The sequence below is a fragment of the Ursus americanus genome, chromosome 7 (genome assembly GCF_024610735.1).
Source record: "Ursus americanus isolate L20-20 chromosome 7, mUrsAme1.1.p, whole genome shotgun sequence".
NCBI lineage: Eukaryota > Metazoa > Chordata > Mammalia > Carnivora > Ursidae > Ursus > Ursus americanus.
The window spans coordinates 55,130,937-55,147,766 of NC_142133.1; the positions used below are offsets into that span (position 1 = coordinate 55,130,937).

A 16,830-nucleotide genomic window follows, 5' to 3' on the forward strand; every position below is an offset into this window, starting at 1 on the left:
TGTTGTCTAAAAAGAAAGAAATACTCATGCCGATTACCATTTTTCGTCAGAGTGCTGTGCGTCGGCGGAACCATCGTGTTGTTGCTCAATGAAGATCACCACAGGCGCCTTCAAGATTGTGAACGGGGCGGCATCCCTTGGAATTCCAAGGGCAGCCACACAGATGAACCTGGAATCGAAAAGTGCTTGAATCCTGGAGAGAAGACTGACCTATCAGACACAGTGTCATCCTCAGCCGAAACCAGTGGCCAGGGGGACTTAGACAAAATGCCACCGTTTGGCTCTTTGGTGCCGGTGGACCGCTACAGAGTGAGCCTAGGGAGGACAGGTGCATTCATATGCAGGTACAGGAAGTCGCCCTCTTCGGCCGCTAGCCGGCTTGCTGCTGTGAGCCGGTTCCAGTAGTCCCAGGGCAGCTGCACAGCCCTGAAGGCGGTTGTCTCCGGATCCCGGTAGGCCCCGCAGTCCCAAGGAAGCAAACTCCCCTGAGGACGGGAGATGTGGCTGCTGGACTCAGGTTCCCAGTAGAGTTCTGCTTTATACCCTAAGGAGCTAAAAGTCGCCGACCAAGACCGATGAATGAATATTTATACTAAAGGACTCTTAAACTTCGTATTCCGTCGGAAGGTGAAAAGTTCTGCCCTGCCTGCACTGTTTCTGAGCAGACGCTGCAACTTGGAGCAAAGGTTTTCAGAGGTTCACGTAAAGTATGTTGCAGTCATCAGAAGGTTGGTGATGTTTTCACCATCAGATTTTTCTAAATGTAGAGACTTTTTTATGTCTTCTTTTGATACTAAACTTGATTTTTAAACATGCAATTTTCTTCTCCATTGGAATAAAAATAATTTTTATTTGCAATACCTTTTATTTGTCCCATGTGACATGAAACATTAATGGGAATAATAACTATGAATCAAGCCAGTGTCCTCCAGTATGATAGAAAATAAAGTCTGCTCTTTTTCTAAAAGCATTAATAAATTATCACCTCTCTCATTTAAATTAAATACATTTCTGTGTTTACTACTTGAGAAGATCTTCTTAATAGGAAGTCGATGAAAATACAATTTTCATTTTTTTCCATAGTCTAAAGTAGTGGCTTGGCTTCTTGGCTGTTTTAGTACTATTTCAACAACCTTCCCGTGTTTGGGAAATTTCTCACCTTGTGAATCCCACCTCTCCAAAGGAGAAGTTGAAAAGTTCTTTTCCAGCTGGGGCGTGGCATGTAACCTAGTCCACTAATCAGTGTGGGGCTAGTGAGGCACAAGGGATGCGTGGAATTTTTACCTGAGAGCACTTCACAGTAATCCCAGTGGGAGCTGAGCCTGTCACGTATTCATACAACAAATATTTATGGCATACCTATTATCTGCCCAGGCATTGTTCTGGGTCCTTGGAGCACATCAGTGAACCAAAGATCCTTGCCCTCATAGGACTTAAACACTCTAGTAGGGGAGATAGTTAAGAAACAGTAGACATAATGAATAATGTATTTGATGGGTTAGAAGGTGATAAAGTGTGGGGTTGGGGGAAGGAAAGCAGAGTAAAGTGATCGGGGAAACACAGGAGGATGGGGATAGAACTGTTTTGCATTTTTTAATAGGCCAAGCCTCATTGAGAATGGGAGATTGGAGCAAAAATTTAAAGGATGTGGAGGAGTGTTCCAGGCACATGGAATAGCCAGTTGCAAAGGCCGTAAGGCAAGAGCATGCCTGATGTATTTGAGGAACAGCAGAGAGGAAATCGGGCTGGAGCAGAGTGAGTGAGGGGGAGAAGGAGAGGTTGAAGAGCAAGTCAGTCGCAGGTGGCACTGGCAGGTTAGACAAAACAGGGCCTTGAAGATCGCTAGGAGGACTGGCTTTGGCTTACAACTACCGGACAGATTCGGACAAGTAGAAATTTAACATATATTTTACGGAACCACTGTGACGACTGTAGTGTGGGGAGGCAAAGGTGAAAGTAGACCAGTTGGGAGCTTTTTGCAATAATCCAGGCAAGAGACAATGGTAGCTTGCCCCAGGCCGGTAGCAGCGGAGGTGGTAAGAGGCAGCTGGATCCTGAAATATATTTCATTTCTCAAACCAGCAGATCTGCGGATGTGTTTGATGGGTGGTGTGATACATGGAGAGGAGGCAGGAGTGACTCTAAGATACTTGGCCAAGCCCCCTGAACAGGGTGCTTCCATCAACCGATCAGGGAAAGGCTGCGGAGGGGGCAGGTTGGGTGTGAGATGGCAGACGCTCATTTTTAGACTCACTGACTTTGAGATGTGCGTGAACCGTCCCAGTGGGGGTGTGGAGTAGGCAATTGAATACATGAGTCTGAAGTTTAAGACAGAGTTCTGCCCTGGAGATTTAAATTTGGGGATTTTCAGCATAATGTTGCCATGAAACTGGATGGGATCACCAAAGGACTAAATGGAGGAGAAGAAGGAAGAGAAACAGGGCTGAGGCCAGGGTTCCTCCAGCACTAGGAGGTCAGGAGAAGGGAAGGAATCTGCAAGGGAGCAGGAGGAAAAGGCAAATAAGCAAAGGACACGGAGGAGGCATTGATCTGTTAAATGCTGCTAGGTAGGATGAGGACTAGAAATTGACCTTTGGAGTTAGCAGTGAGGTCATCAGTGACCTGGACCATGGGAATTTTGGTGGAGTGGGGAAGGAGCAAAGCCACACTGGATTGGAATGAAGAGAAAATAGAGCGAAGAGCCGGAGGTAATGAATACAAACAACTCTTGCAACTAGTTTTGCTGAAAAGAGAAGAATGAAGTTAGTAGGTTTGAAAGCGATGTGGAATCAAGAGAAGGAGAATTTTTTTAAGATGGGAGAAGTAGCAGCATGTTTTTCATATTGAAGAGAATGTTCTGGGAAAGGCGAAAAACTCATAAGGTAGGAAAAGGATAAGAGCAGGAGCAGTGTCCTCGAAAAGGGGGTTGGAATACATTCCACACATGGGGGAATTAGCGTTTGATAAGAGCATGCATAATTTCTCCATGGTTACGAGTGGAAGGCAGCACACAGGCATTTCTGCAATAACATGATAAACGTACTCCCGAAAATTTTTCATTCTCAAATTCATGCACTAAAAATAACAGAATTTACAGAAGAAATACCGGGCAGACCACTCCAAACCTATCCAACTTTGGAAATTGCATACTAACAAAAACACCAATTAACAGAGGTTTAAAGAACAGGTTAACATTCCTAATAAATAAATACAGTTGACCCTTGAACAACCCAGGAGTGAAGGGGCCCTGACCCCCACACGGTCAAAAACCCACGTATAACTTCTGAGTCCCCACCAACCTAACTACTAATAGCGTGCCGTCGAACTGAAGCCTTGCTAACAACGTAGTTAACATACATTTTGTTGTGTGCATTATGCCCTGATTCTTACACTAAAGGAAGCTAGAAGAAATGTTATTCAGAAAATCATAAGGAAAAGAAAATTCATTTGTAGCCCTGCAGGTCTGTTTGTTGAAAACAAACCATGGAGGCCGGCTAGGCGGCAAGGCAAGGGCAGCGGCAGCAGTGGGCCCGGCCCTGGGACAGCGCAGTCGCCAAGCGTGGTGGCCCCAGCTCGGCAGCAGCAGCCACAGGGCTGGCCTGTGGGTAGGGCCATCAGCCTAGCACAGCCCCATCTGCCGGAAGGTCTACCTCCAGCCCACGGCCAGCGGCCACTGACCTCCCAGAGGCCACGGGGAGAGATCTGTACCTGGCCCGCAGAGGCCCAAGGCCCATGGCCACCCCAGGCCACCCTGGAGCCCAGCGTCAGGACTGAGGAGGGGCTCACCAGCTGCAGGCCTGCCCCCTGCCTTCTGGGCATTGTCCTTCTGCTTCAGTCCAGCCTCCTCCCTGCTCACACGAGCTCTCCACCCACAGGCTGACCTGCAGCCTGGCTGGGTCCTGGGCCCCAGTGGTCTGCTGATGGTCTCCGATGGCCTCACCAGGTACTCAGAGGGTAGCAGGCATGACCTCTGCACCCTTCACCTGTGATTTGGTCCCATGGAGACTGAGGCGGGCAGCTATAAATAAATGCCTTGTGGCTTTTGTTGCCAACTCTTAAAAAAGCAGGGAGGGGCACCTGAGTGGCTGTCATTTAAGCCTCTGACTTTTTGTTTCAGCTCAGGTCATGATCTCAGGGTCGTGGGATCAAGCCCCAAATCAGGCTCCACCCTGAGCACAGAGTCTGCTTGAGATTCTCTTTCCCTCTCCCTTTGCCCCTCCCCTCCCCACCCCATGTGTACAAGGTACATAAAAAAATATTAAAAAAAAAAACATAAAACATGTAAATGTGGACCCCACAGTTCAAACCCATGTTGTTCCAGGGTCAACTATATATCAGTAACGAAGGATTTCACCTTTCCAAGAAAAGGACAAAGGCAGCTTGATAGAATTTGGTAGAAGGAAGGTAGAAGCTGCTAGTACACAATCAGGACTTCCAAGACACAACCTGTGGCCCAACGGAATAGTAAAAAGATGCAGTGAAAAGGCCTCATGCAAATGACCTTATTCTTCCTGCAGTTCACTCATTCAGCTCACTCCATTAGTGCCTTCACATTCAGCTGCTCTTATCTGGCGGCACAAAATATTAATGTGCTGGGGGGAAATTACTTATGAACCGACCCAATTTCCACATTAGAGTAACATCATCCCCCACCAGCAATAATATTTGAGTTAATGCCTGTTACAGAAACGTGCATTGTAGAACAGACCGTAAGTGGGAGCAGATGCTGAAGGGTGGGCGGATGTGGTGGTGGTAGACTGTGCAAGTTCTCTTCTGACTGCTTCAGCTTCCTCAGTGAGAAATTATGTGGTAATTTCCCCAGATCCTGACTCTCTGCCTGGAATGGCACCCTCAGCAAATGCAGGAGCCCCACAATGGCTTCCAAACCATGGAGTAAGGGTGTCTGATACAGGAGGACCAAGATCCCATCTTCCGCAGGCTCCCCCCACCCAAGCAAACTGGCCAAACAAAAGCAATAACTCCTTTGTAGGAACTGCAACTATTAGAGCCATTAAGAAGAAGGAAGTACAGCTGCTTGATGGAATTCCTCGGCATCAGAAGGCAATCCATGTCACCTTTGGGTTTGCTGCTCTGACTCATTTACTTTTAATGGAGACTTGTGCAAGAGAGGATTCTCCAGCTGGTCCAGGCCCGCTGTAAGCAGCTCTGCATTTTTGCCCTTATGACCCAGGGGATCTAATGGTGCTCAGAATGTCTGTGAGCAATCTGGATGCTGTGAGGAGCCCGCAGCAAGTCCTAACAGGGGAAGTATAGCTGCTGTCTCTTCGCTTTTGGAGCAAAGCCAAGCTCTCTTGTGCAAGAAATTATTCTCCTTTTAGAAAGAACTCTTGGCTGACAAGTGAGGGCTTGACCGCAGGACACCAGGTGACTGTGGGACCTAACCTACCCATTTGAACTGAGAGTGATTTGATCCATGAAGCCAAAGATCAATGGGCCCGGCCCACCAGCCTGTGCTCTTCAGGTGGAAGCGGTATACATCAGGACTGAGCTCCGTGGCTGATGGCCCCCATGAGCTCCAGGAGCAGTCAGCACCTTATCCGGCAACGTGCCTCCTGCCCGCTGAACTCCAAGCCTCCCTCGCGCCCATGGTCCCATGGGGGATTTCTCGATGAGCAGTTCACCGAAGAGGAAAAAAGCCAAATCTGGCTTACATGTGGTTCTGCGCCTTTTGCTGGCACCTGCTGGAATTTCACTGCTGGGGCTTTTCAGCCCCACTGGGGCCAAGGGACAACGAGGAAAGGAAATGTTCCCAGGGAGCAGAACCTGGAGTAGTCCACATGGTCCACTTTGCCTGGCAGGAGAGAGAGCCTGAGAGGTAGAAGCCATGTCAGGGCAGGCTACCAGTTTGAAAGGGTGGCCACTGACATGAAAGAAGGTCCGGGGAAGAGGTACGGGGTGAACATCTCAGGACAGGGCCCAGTATGGGAGAACATTTGTGTCCCAGGTTCTAAGCACACGGGTGGAAGATCACCAGCCCTGTGCCTTCCCGTTTCCCTAGCCACCCTTGCTCACTGGCCTCACGGACAAGGTGGCTGTGGTTTCAGGAATGGAGAGAACGTACTGGCCCAATGAAGGACCTGTCACCAATTGCCGGCTGCCACTGCTGATTAACTTTCAGCAGCAGGGACCAACCCTGAGACTTGTTATAATACCACGTTCGGGAGGAAGACTATAGTGGAGACCCCCTCCCTTGTGGAGAGGACAATAATTGGTCTTCGCTGGAATAGCTACTCATTCTAGATTTGCATTCTCCAGGCCAGCAGCACCCTTCATGGACTTACCAAACTACCTTATCTGTGGTCGTTTATTTCATGCAACGAGGCTTCCCACCCGAGTTCAGTTACAGGGATGGAAGTGAGACCATAGGCCTGTGCTCATAGGATTTCTCACCGAGGACGCCACCACCTGAACAGAAGGCCTGGTGACAGGCGTTTCTTACTGTGCTAGCAGAGGGAATTCCTTCAGAGGGTGAGATGCCTCCCTGCCCGACGCCGTGTGCTGTGAACCAGTGACCAATAGATGGTGCTCTTTCTCCCAAAATCAGAATTGAGAGCCCAGTGGATGAGAGTGGGAGGAGTACTTGTTACTTATCACTTCTAAGTAAGCAGGCAACCAAAATGGAACCCGCTTTCTGGAAGGGGGGCAGAATAAGCGTCTGGGCTCAAGGGTCAGCAGGGACAGAGGGCAGCATTCAGGGTCCAACACCAATGGTGCAAGCTGCGGTGTGGGCGTCCAGCAGAGGCCGCCATGGCTCACGGAGGCAGCAATCCCATCATAGGTTTTAAATGGTGTTCCCGGTTATATGGCCAACCAGACAAATTTTCTGGCCCTCTTGAGCACCTTAATATATTTTAAAATGAACTCCTTCTCTTATAAACTACCTAAAGTGGACTGTGGGTCGCACCTGGGAACCCTGCCCTGCACACCTAGGTTTCTAAGCACACCCGTGTTGTGTGGGTATTGTCTGTGTCCATCTCGCTGGAGGGTTTCCATAGGGTTTGCTTTTTCCCTTTTGCCGTATTTTCCAGGTCTCAGTTTTAATGTTTTGGCCTCAACAATTTTGAACAATATGGTCTTTTTTACTCTGTGCTGAAGACTTGCTTTCATCTTTCGGAGAAAAAATACATGTGGGGGTGGACATCTTTGTGTGTGTAACCAAGATGCAGCAAATGACAGGTAGAAAAATGTGTTTTTTCAGTGACTTGAATGACAGCGACAGCGATCATAAGAGGCAGTGGTTCTAATTACCTTAGTGTATTTCACAGAATTAAATCATGCTTTCAGGTTCTGCTAAAGCATCTTTAATATCAAATGCATAAGGCAATAAAGCTTTTTGAGGATTTTCCAAAATTTGAGGTTACCTTCTAGTTGGAATATTTTATAGTATCCCCCCCCCACTTCGGCACAGGGTGTGGCACATCAGAACGATTCCTGTATCTTGAACTAAACTGTACTGGCTCCTGTTAGAGGGGAGCAAAAAAATGCTGCTGATTCTGAGGACAGTGAATCAAAGCGACACTCAGAAAGCCATGCAAGAGACAGACCGCTGTCCAGGGGACACCTAGTTCCTCTATGACCTAGAAAGCTAAGTCTCATTGGGGATTCAAAGTGTATTACCTTTCAAGAGGAACCACTCACTTTGGCTATAAGGTAAATCTGATTTTTCAAAGAGCTTTGCAGGAAAGCCTTTGGATTAAAATTAGGTGAGATGCAAGGTCTTCACAGAGAAATCCTGGTCATTAAGAAATCTCAAGTGAGTATTTTTATGCATATTATACCAACACTATATCTTACAGTGTATGTAGATTTTTCTGTTTTCCTATTCTTTCACTCACTCATTTACTCCTTATTAACTGAGCCCTCAAGCATTGACTGAGTCCTTGCTATGTGTCAGGCTCTGGGGATGTTGCTTGGTAGATTGGCCTTGCCTGAAATGCTGCCTTGACAGCTCTCAGGAAAGGGGGGTAGGCGAGGAGCGCCAGCTGGAAGTCTGAGTGTCGGAGAGAGAAGATTATCCCTGACCTCTAGAAATGGAGGGATGAAACCACTCTCTGAAAAAGCTCGACGGAGAAAGATGAAGGAAGTCCGGGAAATGTTTGAGTGACAAGCAATGGATTTGTTGGGAGTTTAAAGAAACAACTGAAAACAAGCCTAGGTACAAGAAGAGCTCAGCTTTCTTTGTCTTGCAGTTAAATTCCATGAATTTATTATATTCAAGAGAATCAGGAGATTTGAAGGATAATTTTGCCATCTGAATGCCATAATCATTTAATATTGTCAGTTTTCATCAAGTTCCTTCAACAAGTAACTGCTTTCTTGGGTGGTGTAACAAAGGAGAGCAATTACCCCAGGTGCCCCTCCCTGCCATCCCCCTCTCTCTTACTCGTTACTTCTACCACTTCGTGGTCACGCTTCTGATGCCCTTTTGTGACGACCCTGGATACAGCCACACTATTAGAGATTGAGTTCATCTTGGAAGAGTGGGTATATTAACCGTGTGTTCTGCCTGTTTGCCCCAAAGGCCCAGTACTGGCCTCTTGATATTGACATGGAAACCAAGGAAAATTATTCCACTGAGCCAGAAGTTTTTTGTCTTTATTTTTGAGTAAGTCATATTATACCACTCTCCTGCTCAGAACCCTCCAGAGACCTTTCATTTTACCCGGTGTCCCCATCTGCCCTCTAACCTCATCTCCAACACTCTCTCTTGCATTCTGCCCCCCTTGCTGACCCTGGAATATGCAAAGCTTCCTCCCATTTCAGGCCTTTGCACTTCCTGCCCTCTCTCCGGGGACATTTCCTCCCACACCTGCATCGTTCAGGATCTCCACTCCAATGTCCCCTCACCAGCAAGGCCACCCCTGGCCTCCCTGTCTCAACCAGCCACCACCTCACCCTTCACACTGTTCTCCTCACCGGCTCTATTTCTCTTCATAGCACCTTCCTCCAGCACAAGAGACATGTTTGCTTATTGTCTGTCTCTCCAGGTCCCAAGGGGAGTGGCTTTGTTGATTTGCTCACGGATGATGCCCTGCACCGAAGTCAGTCTCTGGCACATTCCAGTCACTCAATATAGATCTGATAAACAAATGACCACACACGGGTTACTTTTCATGGTCATCTGCCAACCAAGTAAACAAAGCCAGAGAGTTTCAGGATGCTCGACCCAGCCCCCCTTTGCTTCAACCAAATCCTGCATTCCAATGTCACAAAGGAAAAAGGAAAAAATGTTGACCGTTATTCCCTGAAGGAAGATTTTTTTTTTCCCCTTTTTTCCTTTGTGACATCGGGAATCATGCCACACAGAACCCAGTCGTTCCTAGGTAAAAGCTCGACATTTTCTGTGACACCCTTCTTGATTGTGTAGGCGTATCACAGCCCCACAGGCTGATTGCTTTAAAAATAAATGAAATCACACTAAGTTCCATCTTAACCCGTTGCATTCTTCACTCATCTGGTTCCCTGCAGTAACTGGTATTTTTGACAAGGCTTAGAGAAGAGGGTGTCCACATGTCCTGATGGCGTGGCTTCACGTGGCTCTCGCGGCTCTGCCCTTCAACCCACCTCACTCTGCCTCCCACATTCTTCCCTCACTTGGCTCCAATATTCCTGAAAACCATTCCCCACCCCTGTGAACACTCTTTAAACTGTTACTTTATTTGGAAAACCCTTTGTTTAAGAACCAGCTCATCCCTTGAATCAATACTGCATTAATCACTCGTGTTATCTCCCCCAGATTACCTTTCACAGTTGGTTTAGTTTCAATTCCCAAGTCCATTTTATTTGAGAAACATGTTGGCATGATAGCGATGTACCGTAGTCACCGCAGAGGCTCGTGCTTCATCAACGTGTTTGCAGGAATACAGATACTTAGATTTGCGGACCTCAAAACCTACATAGCTCACTTGCTGGGGACGTAGACACCTTGCCAGAGACACCGCTCAGAGCCTGTTTCCTCTATACCTACAGGGATGACAGCTAGAGCCCCCACACACCTCCCAAGGCCGTCTAGATGTGTTGTTTTGAAGTCGCTGCGCAGGGACGAACCTCTCAAAGAGAAACAGAACATGACTTGCCCTACTTGAGGTGTACTGAGAAGCTGGGAAGATATCCGTATATTGACTCGGCATCAGAGAGCTTCGTTTCATTGTTTGTGTCATTTACACGCTATGCTCTTAAAACCAGTTCACATCACAAACGGCGAGTTCACGTTCAACTTGGAAAAGAATATAAAAGTTTGCAGAGGTGTTCAAGGTGTTTCAGGGGCTTGTTCCACGTGCGGCATTACCCGTGTCCCTGGAAAGCCCATCAGTTCCTGAATGTCTCCAGAGGTCCAGGAGAGATGACTGGCTTTCAGGAGCGCACAGCTACCGGTCACGAAACCAGGACCAAAAGTCCTGCGTCTCGGAGTTCTTCGCCTATCTCTTAACCACAAGACTATCTAGCCTTCTTTTTTGAGTCATTGCTTTCATTGAATAATTTTTAAAGAGGCACCAGGGATGCTTTCACAGGACAAAGGAAGGAGGATCTACCCACTTAAATATTAATCTTTGAGCAGCCCTGGTGACATGGGAATTTCTCAAAACATTCTGTGGGGGCAGTGCCAGGAAGGTAATTAAAATTGTTGTCATACCTTTAGGCTCCTGCAGGGGACAGGGGCTCCTGAAGGTCAATCAGTAAGGAGAGGTTCTGTGCTTATAAAAATAGGTCTGGCATTCTTTACAGAATTACAAAGGGCAGTGTGTGCTCTGGTTTAGAAATGCAGCTGCTTGATTAAAAACTGCAGAGCAGGCGCGCCTGGCTGGCTCAGTCAGAAAAGCATGTGACTCTTGATCTCAGGGTTGTGAGTTCAAGCCCCGTGGTGGGTGGAGAGATTTCTAAAAAATAAATAAATGAACTTAAAAAAACTGCAGAGCAGTCACTTCCAAGGGGAACCACAAAACCATGGGGGAATGTTTATCTATCTAGATGCATATAATCCGGGGAAATAAGCTCAGATATGGTTAGAGAGGCACGACTGGTGTTTGTGCTGGGTCTCGGGTAGGATGTGGATGGTGTGTGGGAAAGTGGAAAGAATCACGACTTTGGAGTGAAGAGGCCAGAATCCAAATCTTGGCTCTGCCACTTAGTGTCTTAGGGACAGCTTATTTAACCTCTGTGAGCCTTAGTTTCTCCATCCATAAAGTAGGGGCAATAACAACAAGATAGATTTCATAAAGAGCATGGCTGGGCACTGAGGAAAGGCTGAGTCAGTCCTACCGTAGCATCTCATTGACACCAGGAGACCGGACTGGAGGGGATTCTGAGAATCAGAACTTTCTTTTCCACTTCTTATTTATATCTAACATTTACAAGGATGTAGGAGCCCTCCAAACCGACAGGAATGGGACTCCAGCACCATCCTTTTGGAATCAAGTGCTTGAAAGAGAGAGGTGGTTTTTTGAGCCCCAACAGAGTCCAGAAATAATAAAAGCTTTGGGAGAAATGAGAAAACCTCAATGATCTCTGCAGTTTTCTGGGTTCCTTTGTGCTCCTATGCTTAACCGTGCCAACCAGCGTGATGAGACGGGATGTGCTTTACGTGTGTGGAATGAGTTTGAAGCCCCCCAAAGCCACCGCTGAGTAAAGTTCAGGCACATTTCTAAAGCAAGGATTTATGTGCATGTCACAGCCAACCTGACTGACAGGTGAAGCCACGAGGATAGAAATGAAAGGTGCTATACGGTTTAAGAACCGAACGCGCTGATCTTGACATCTGGCTGTGATTCAGAGGTACCCTACTGGGTTCTGTGAAGGTAGTCAAAGGAGTCTCAGGCCCTTCTTGTCCAGATCTGTCTAGTGGATCCTCCATGAACCTGTTCTAGCAAGGCTTCCATGTACTTTCCAGAATTCCCAGACGATGTCACTCCACATCTATGCTGATATTGAGGGAATTTACCGCTGAGGTCCTGTGTGGATTGAGGACATTTCCTAAGAGCCTGAGGCTACAGTTCATCCATCCTTACAACCCACACTCAGGGCAGTGACGTCATCAGAGTCTTGGTTGTCCAAACTGAGCAGATCTCGGGTAGTGGTCCGTGCATCTTGTGAATGTTGGCAATGCCAGCCTTAAGACATAATAGGAACTTAACAAAAGTAGGCCAACAGTCTCTCGGGTGTGATCTGAGCTGAGGAGGCCAGTGGGTGACATCTGTCGCTTCCATTAACTCACAATCACTACATGCTTTCCCCTTGTGGCTGGACCGAAATCTTCACAGTCACCACTAATTGACAAAATTCACACTCAAACTGAATAGTGAGGCTGGCATAGGCAGCTTCTAGAGAACAACCAGAATTTAAAGAGGATGAAGCTGGCAGTTGGGGCAATTAGGGAGAAGGTGCACTGTGGTCATTGGACCCTATTCTCACCTATAGCTTTTCAGTCCTGGCTCTACTCAGTTAAGGATAACCACCATCCTACGTGACACTGGGTTTACCATGACACTTAGTATCTCCCCCCCTTTCAAATCCTTACCCCTTTTTTTGGTTGTTGTTGTTTTTTTTAAGATTTTATTTATTTATTTGAGAGAGAGAGAGAGAGAGAGAAGGCACAAGCAGGGGGAGTGGGAGAGGGAGAAGCAGACTCCCCACTGAGCAGGGAGGCTGATGCAGGGCTCGACCCCAGGACCTTGGGATCACCACCCGAGCCAAAGGCATATGCTCAACCGACTGAACCATCCAGGCACACCCCCCCTTATCCCCTTTTGATACAAGAATCACAATTTCCTTAGTAAATAACCTGACTCTAAAAACTGTTTAGTTGTCATCCTTGATAATTTCCCTGTCGTTCCCCTCTCCATCTACTTTACCAGCAAGTCTTGTCAAGTCTATCTCTGAAATACACCCACCCTCTTGTCTCTATCTTCACAGCCGCCTTCTTGGTCCAGGCCACCATCATGTCTCCTGGACTCCTGCCACACTCTTCTCTTCAACTGGCTTCTCCATCTCCACTGGCTTCTTCCAATCCATCTTCCATCCCCAGTGGCAACACTGACAGTTTAAAATGACAATTAGATCACATCACTGTGCTGCCTTAAACACTCTCATTGCTTTCCACAGCCAGAGTAAAACACAGCCTCCTTAGGGAGGCCAACACAGCTCTGCCCTGTCTCTACAATCTCACCGCCTCCACTGCCCCCTTGTTCTCGCCTTTCCAGCCCCATGATCTTCTCTTAGTTCCTGTCTGCAGAGGGGCCCAAGCACAGCCCGACACAGCAGAGAGCAGGCAGTATTTTACCATACATGCTGATGGGGAGAAAAAACAGGAAATAAGAACAGAAAAGTATCTTATAGCCAAACAATTTGTTTTCCTTTTATGGAAGCTACAAGAAGATATGCTAATAGGTATTAGAATAAGTTGAAATCTTGCTTTGAAGGTTGCCAAAATATAGGTTGTATAGGGGTGGGGAATATATTGACAGCCAAGTTCCCAGTGTCATGGTGTGCCCTGAGCATCTTCAAGCATTTGTGTTTGTCCTGCAGCAAGGACAATTTCCTCTCCTTCTAATCTAAGGACAGGGTCCTGGAGAAACTCGAATAATACAATTTAAAAAGGGCTCTTGGTCAGTATAGCTATTTGCATTCAAAGGAAGTCATGTTTGAAGCATTCTTTTCAGAATTCCAATTAGAGATTTAAAACATACCCGCACATAAATGGGAAAGCTTTAAATGGAGGTGTAGAACCATATTGAGGTTACTAACTTAGTACTGTTTGAGCCATCAAATAAATGTTCCATAGTACTTAGTTCATAAAACATTTCAAGTTATGTCTGGGCTAGTTTGGGTTAACAGTCCCTTTAATTATTCTAATGAGGCTTACTTGCTTGCCAAGCTATATTCTCATTCTATTTAGTCTATTATACTACCATACATTTTTTGATGGGCTCCCTAGAATTGGTGCTAAGGGAGTCACTGCTGTCTGGGGAAGATGAAAGTTTATCTTTGTGATCTGAAGTCATGCCTTTATTCTGCAAAGATTAATGAGCACCTACTATGTTCCTAGGCTGAGCCCTGGAAACAAAACCCAAGCAGGACAAGGTTTTTGCCCAGGTAGGTAGGGGTGAGCGAGTGATTAACATGCAGAGCGTAACCCGTGACAGGCAGGCTTCAGGAGGGTTGCATGGAAGCTGAGACACAAGGAAAATTCAGCTTGAGACAGGCCGAGTGGGAGTGGCAGTCCCCAGCAGGGAAAACAGCCTGAGCAAAGACGGAGACAGTGACCGGGTGGCATTAGCTTCCCAGGTGCACTGACCTTCACTGGGTAGCTTAGCTTAACCTTGTGCCTTCTGAGTCTCTAGATCCTAGATTCCTCCTCATCTTTAGCTCAGGTAACCTTAAAAGCCCAAGAACCTGGGCTCCTTAGCTCAGGTAATGAGGTCCACCTGTGCAGTTCACCTTGGTGGCTCTCAGTTGAAATTTCAAATGGGAAATCTTGGAGAGGTCACCCCCCCCCAAGTTAATAATGTGTTTTTTATGGAACTGAAGATAGATTCAAATAAGAATGATATGAAGTGAAATGCACAGCCAATCAAAGTACAATTCAAAAGAAACTTATTTTAATAACTGTATTGAATTACTTTAATCCTGGACTTATGAAATCATTTGGGGCCTGAAAGGGTGACTTTAATTTTTACTTACACTTTACCGCATTTTACTAGAATTTTACTTGTATTTTACTGCATTTTACTACCTGGGTATAAACTGTGTCTTGTTTGTGTTTTGTTTCCAGAAACTTCGTTCTCCTTCATTGATGTTTCCTAAGGGCCTGGAACAGTGCTTGGCACCTAGTAGGCAGGCACTCAATCAATATTTGTTGAAAGATATAGTGACTTTTATGAAGAAATTACATTCTGTGTAAATTCCCTACATCGTGGACTGTTGACTATCAAGGGTCCATAGTACTCGAGTGAAAGAGGGATTAGGGTTCCCTCAGAGTGGGCTGCAATAGTTCTAACATTGCAAATAAACCAAGGACGACACTATTAAAGGAGGGGCATGTGGAGCTTATGATTGTCTCATCAAGGTTTTGGATAAAGCTCTCTTTTTTGGTAAATGTTGTCTATATATGGCAGATGGACATGACTCTTAGTCTACAATCCCCAGTATTCTGTAAATCCACTTTCTAGCCCTACCTTGCAGGAATGGGGGGAAATTGGCCCCCATTCATTATTGGGGACATTCTCATACAGTTGTGCCAATATCCCTGAGCCTTCCAAGGGTCAGACTGGCTACAACTGAGAAGCTCATTGTTCAAAGGCCTCAGTTTCCCTGGACACCCCACACAGCCATCCACTCTGTGGTCGTGATACCTTTAGGGAGTGTGCTGCCCAGCTAATCACGTGGTTGCCGTAATTTTCTCTTTGGGTCACTGGGATGCCCTGGAGCACTTTTAGCCCCCAACCTCAGTCCTCAGCCTATCCTCCCTTCTGGATCCACTGCTTTCCTCACTTCGATGAGCTCAACCACCTCTGCTTTCTGTCCTACAGAAAAATCCCCAAGGCAAAGAAATCCAGTGTTGGTATGGCATGCAGGTAGAAGTGGGACAGAGAGAGCTTCAGAAGAACAAACAGATTGCCTCAGTAAATTATTCTGCTCCACGCACTACTGAGTGGCCATTTCCATCATCCTTCATTCATAAGCCAATGAAGAAAACACCCCTTAAAGAAGCCCCTGGACTGGGAACCCAATGCCTGACTTTGGCTACATTTGCTCACACTTCCATGACAGTAGCTAGAAAGCAAGGGACGTTGGGCACATCACTCCTTTCTCTGAGCTCACTTTGGCTGGAAGGCATTGAGGCTCTGTTTTCGCCAGCACACGTTTGAATGTAACTGAACTTGCCTGGCTTCTGGGCATCTTTCTGGTGTGTGAACCCTTCAACCTTCTGTCACTCCGAGGCTTTCTTCCATTCTCACCTCAAATCCCTAGGAAACTTCTCAGAAACTTCAAAAGTCACTCACTCAGACACTGCTTTGGTGGTTGGAATATAAATGTTGAAGAGTCTTGATATCTTCTATGGGGATCTTTAAACAAGACTTCAAAGAAACAGCTCTCCTGCTTCGAGAATTTCCCACATAAGTAATAAGTGAAAATAATTCCTCTTTCTACATGTCTCTGATCTCGTCCAGAGGGATGGGTTTATTAAACAGGCCTGAGAGATTGCTGGGGAATCTCTCCACAGGTCTTAGGAGCTTGTGTGGTCACAAGCCTCTCTGAAAAGGCTCACGTGACAATGTGTGGACACTGTCATTTGCAAGTCAGGCTTTATTTGTGGGGGAGGGGTGCAGGAAGGGGAGGATTATCACTACCGTTATCCTTTCCCAAGTGCCAAATCAGTTTTTATAATAAAGTAAAAGTATACCTTTTACAGAATTAAAATCTGAAACGATGTCTCACCTCTGGGGGGGCATCTTCCCTTATTCTACAGAGCACCTTAGTGCACCGAGTGTGTGGTGAACAGGATAATGTTGGAGCTAAAAGGAAAAGCTTGGAAGTTAGCTGGTGCCGGACCCATCTATCTAAACATAAGCAAACACAATGGAAGGATTTTAACTTTTGTCCTATACCCCGACAGAGGAAAAGGATTGAGAAAAAAGGAAGCAAATGTTCCAGGCTGATTCTCAGCTTCCTTATCATAAAAATGGAATCATTGTACCTGTCTCATAGAGCTTTTGAGAAGGTCACATGAAATCATACCTGGAAAGAAATCATAGCCCAGTTACTGGCACACAGTAAGTGCTAAATAAATGTTAACAGCTGAGATTACTGCGG

The 16,830-nt window shown here is 46.5% G+C and overlaps 1 protein-coding gene across 3 annotated transcripts in view; it reads left to right on the forward strand.

Annotated features, from left to right (window-relative positions):
* THUMPD2 (THUMP domain 2 tRNA and snRNA guanosine methyltransferase) overlaps positions 1-858 on the forward strand; it is a 37,084-nt gene extending 36,226 nt beyond the window's left edge. For all 3 annotated transcript variants that reach the window (XM_045809016.2, XM_045809017.2, XM_087863714.1), the window contains one exon: positions 51-858. In XM_045809016.2, coding sequence (XP_045664972.2) covers positions 51-405 — 355 coding nt within the window. In that variant the 3' untranslated portion in view covers positions 406-858. The remainder of the gene's footprint in view (positions 1-50) is intronic.
* The last annotated feature ends 15,972 nt before the right edge of the window (positions 859-16,830 follow it).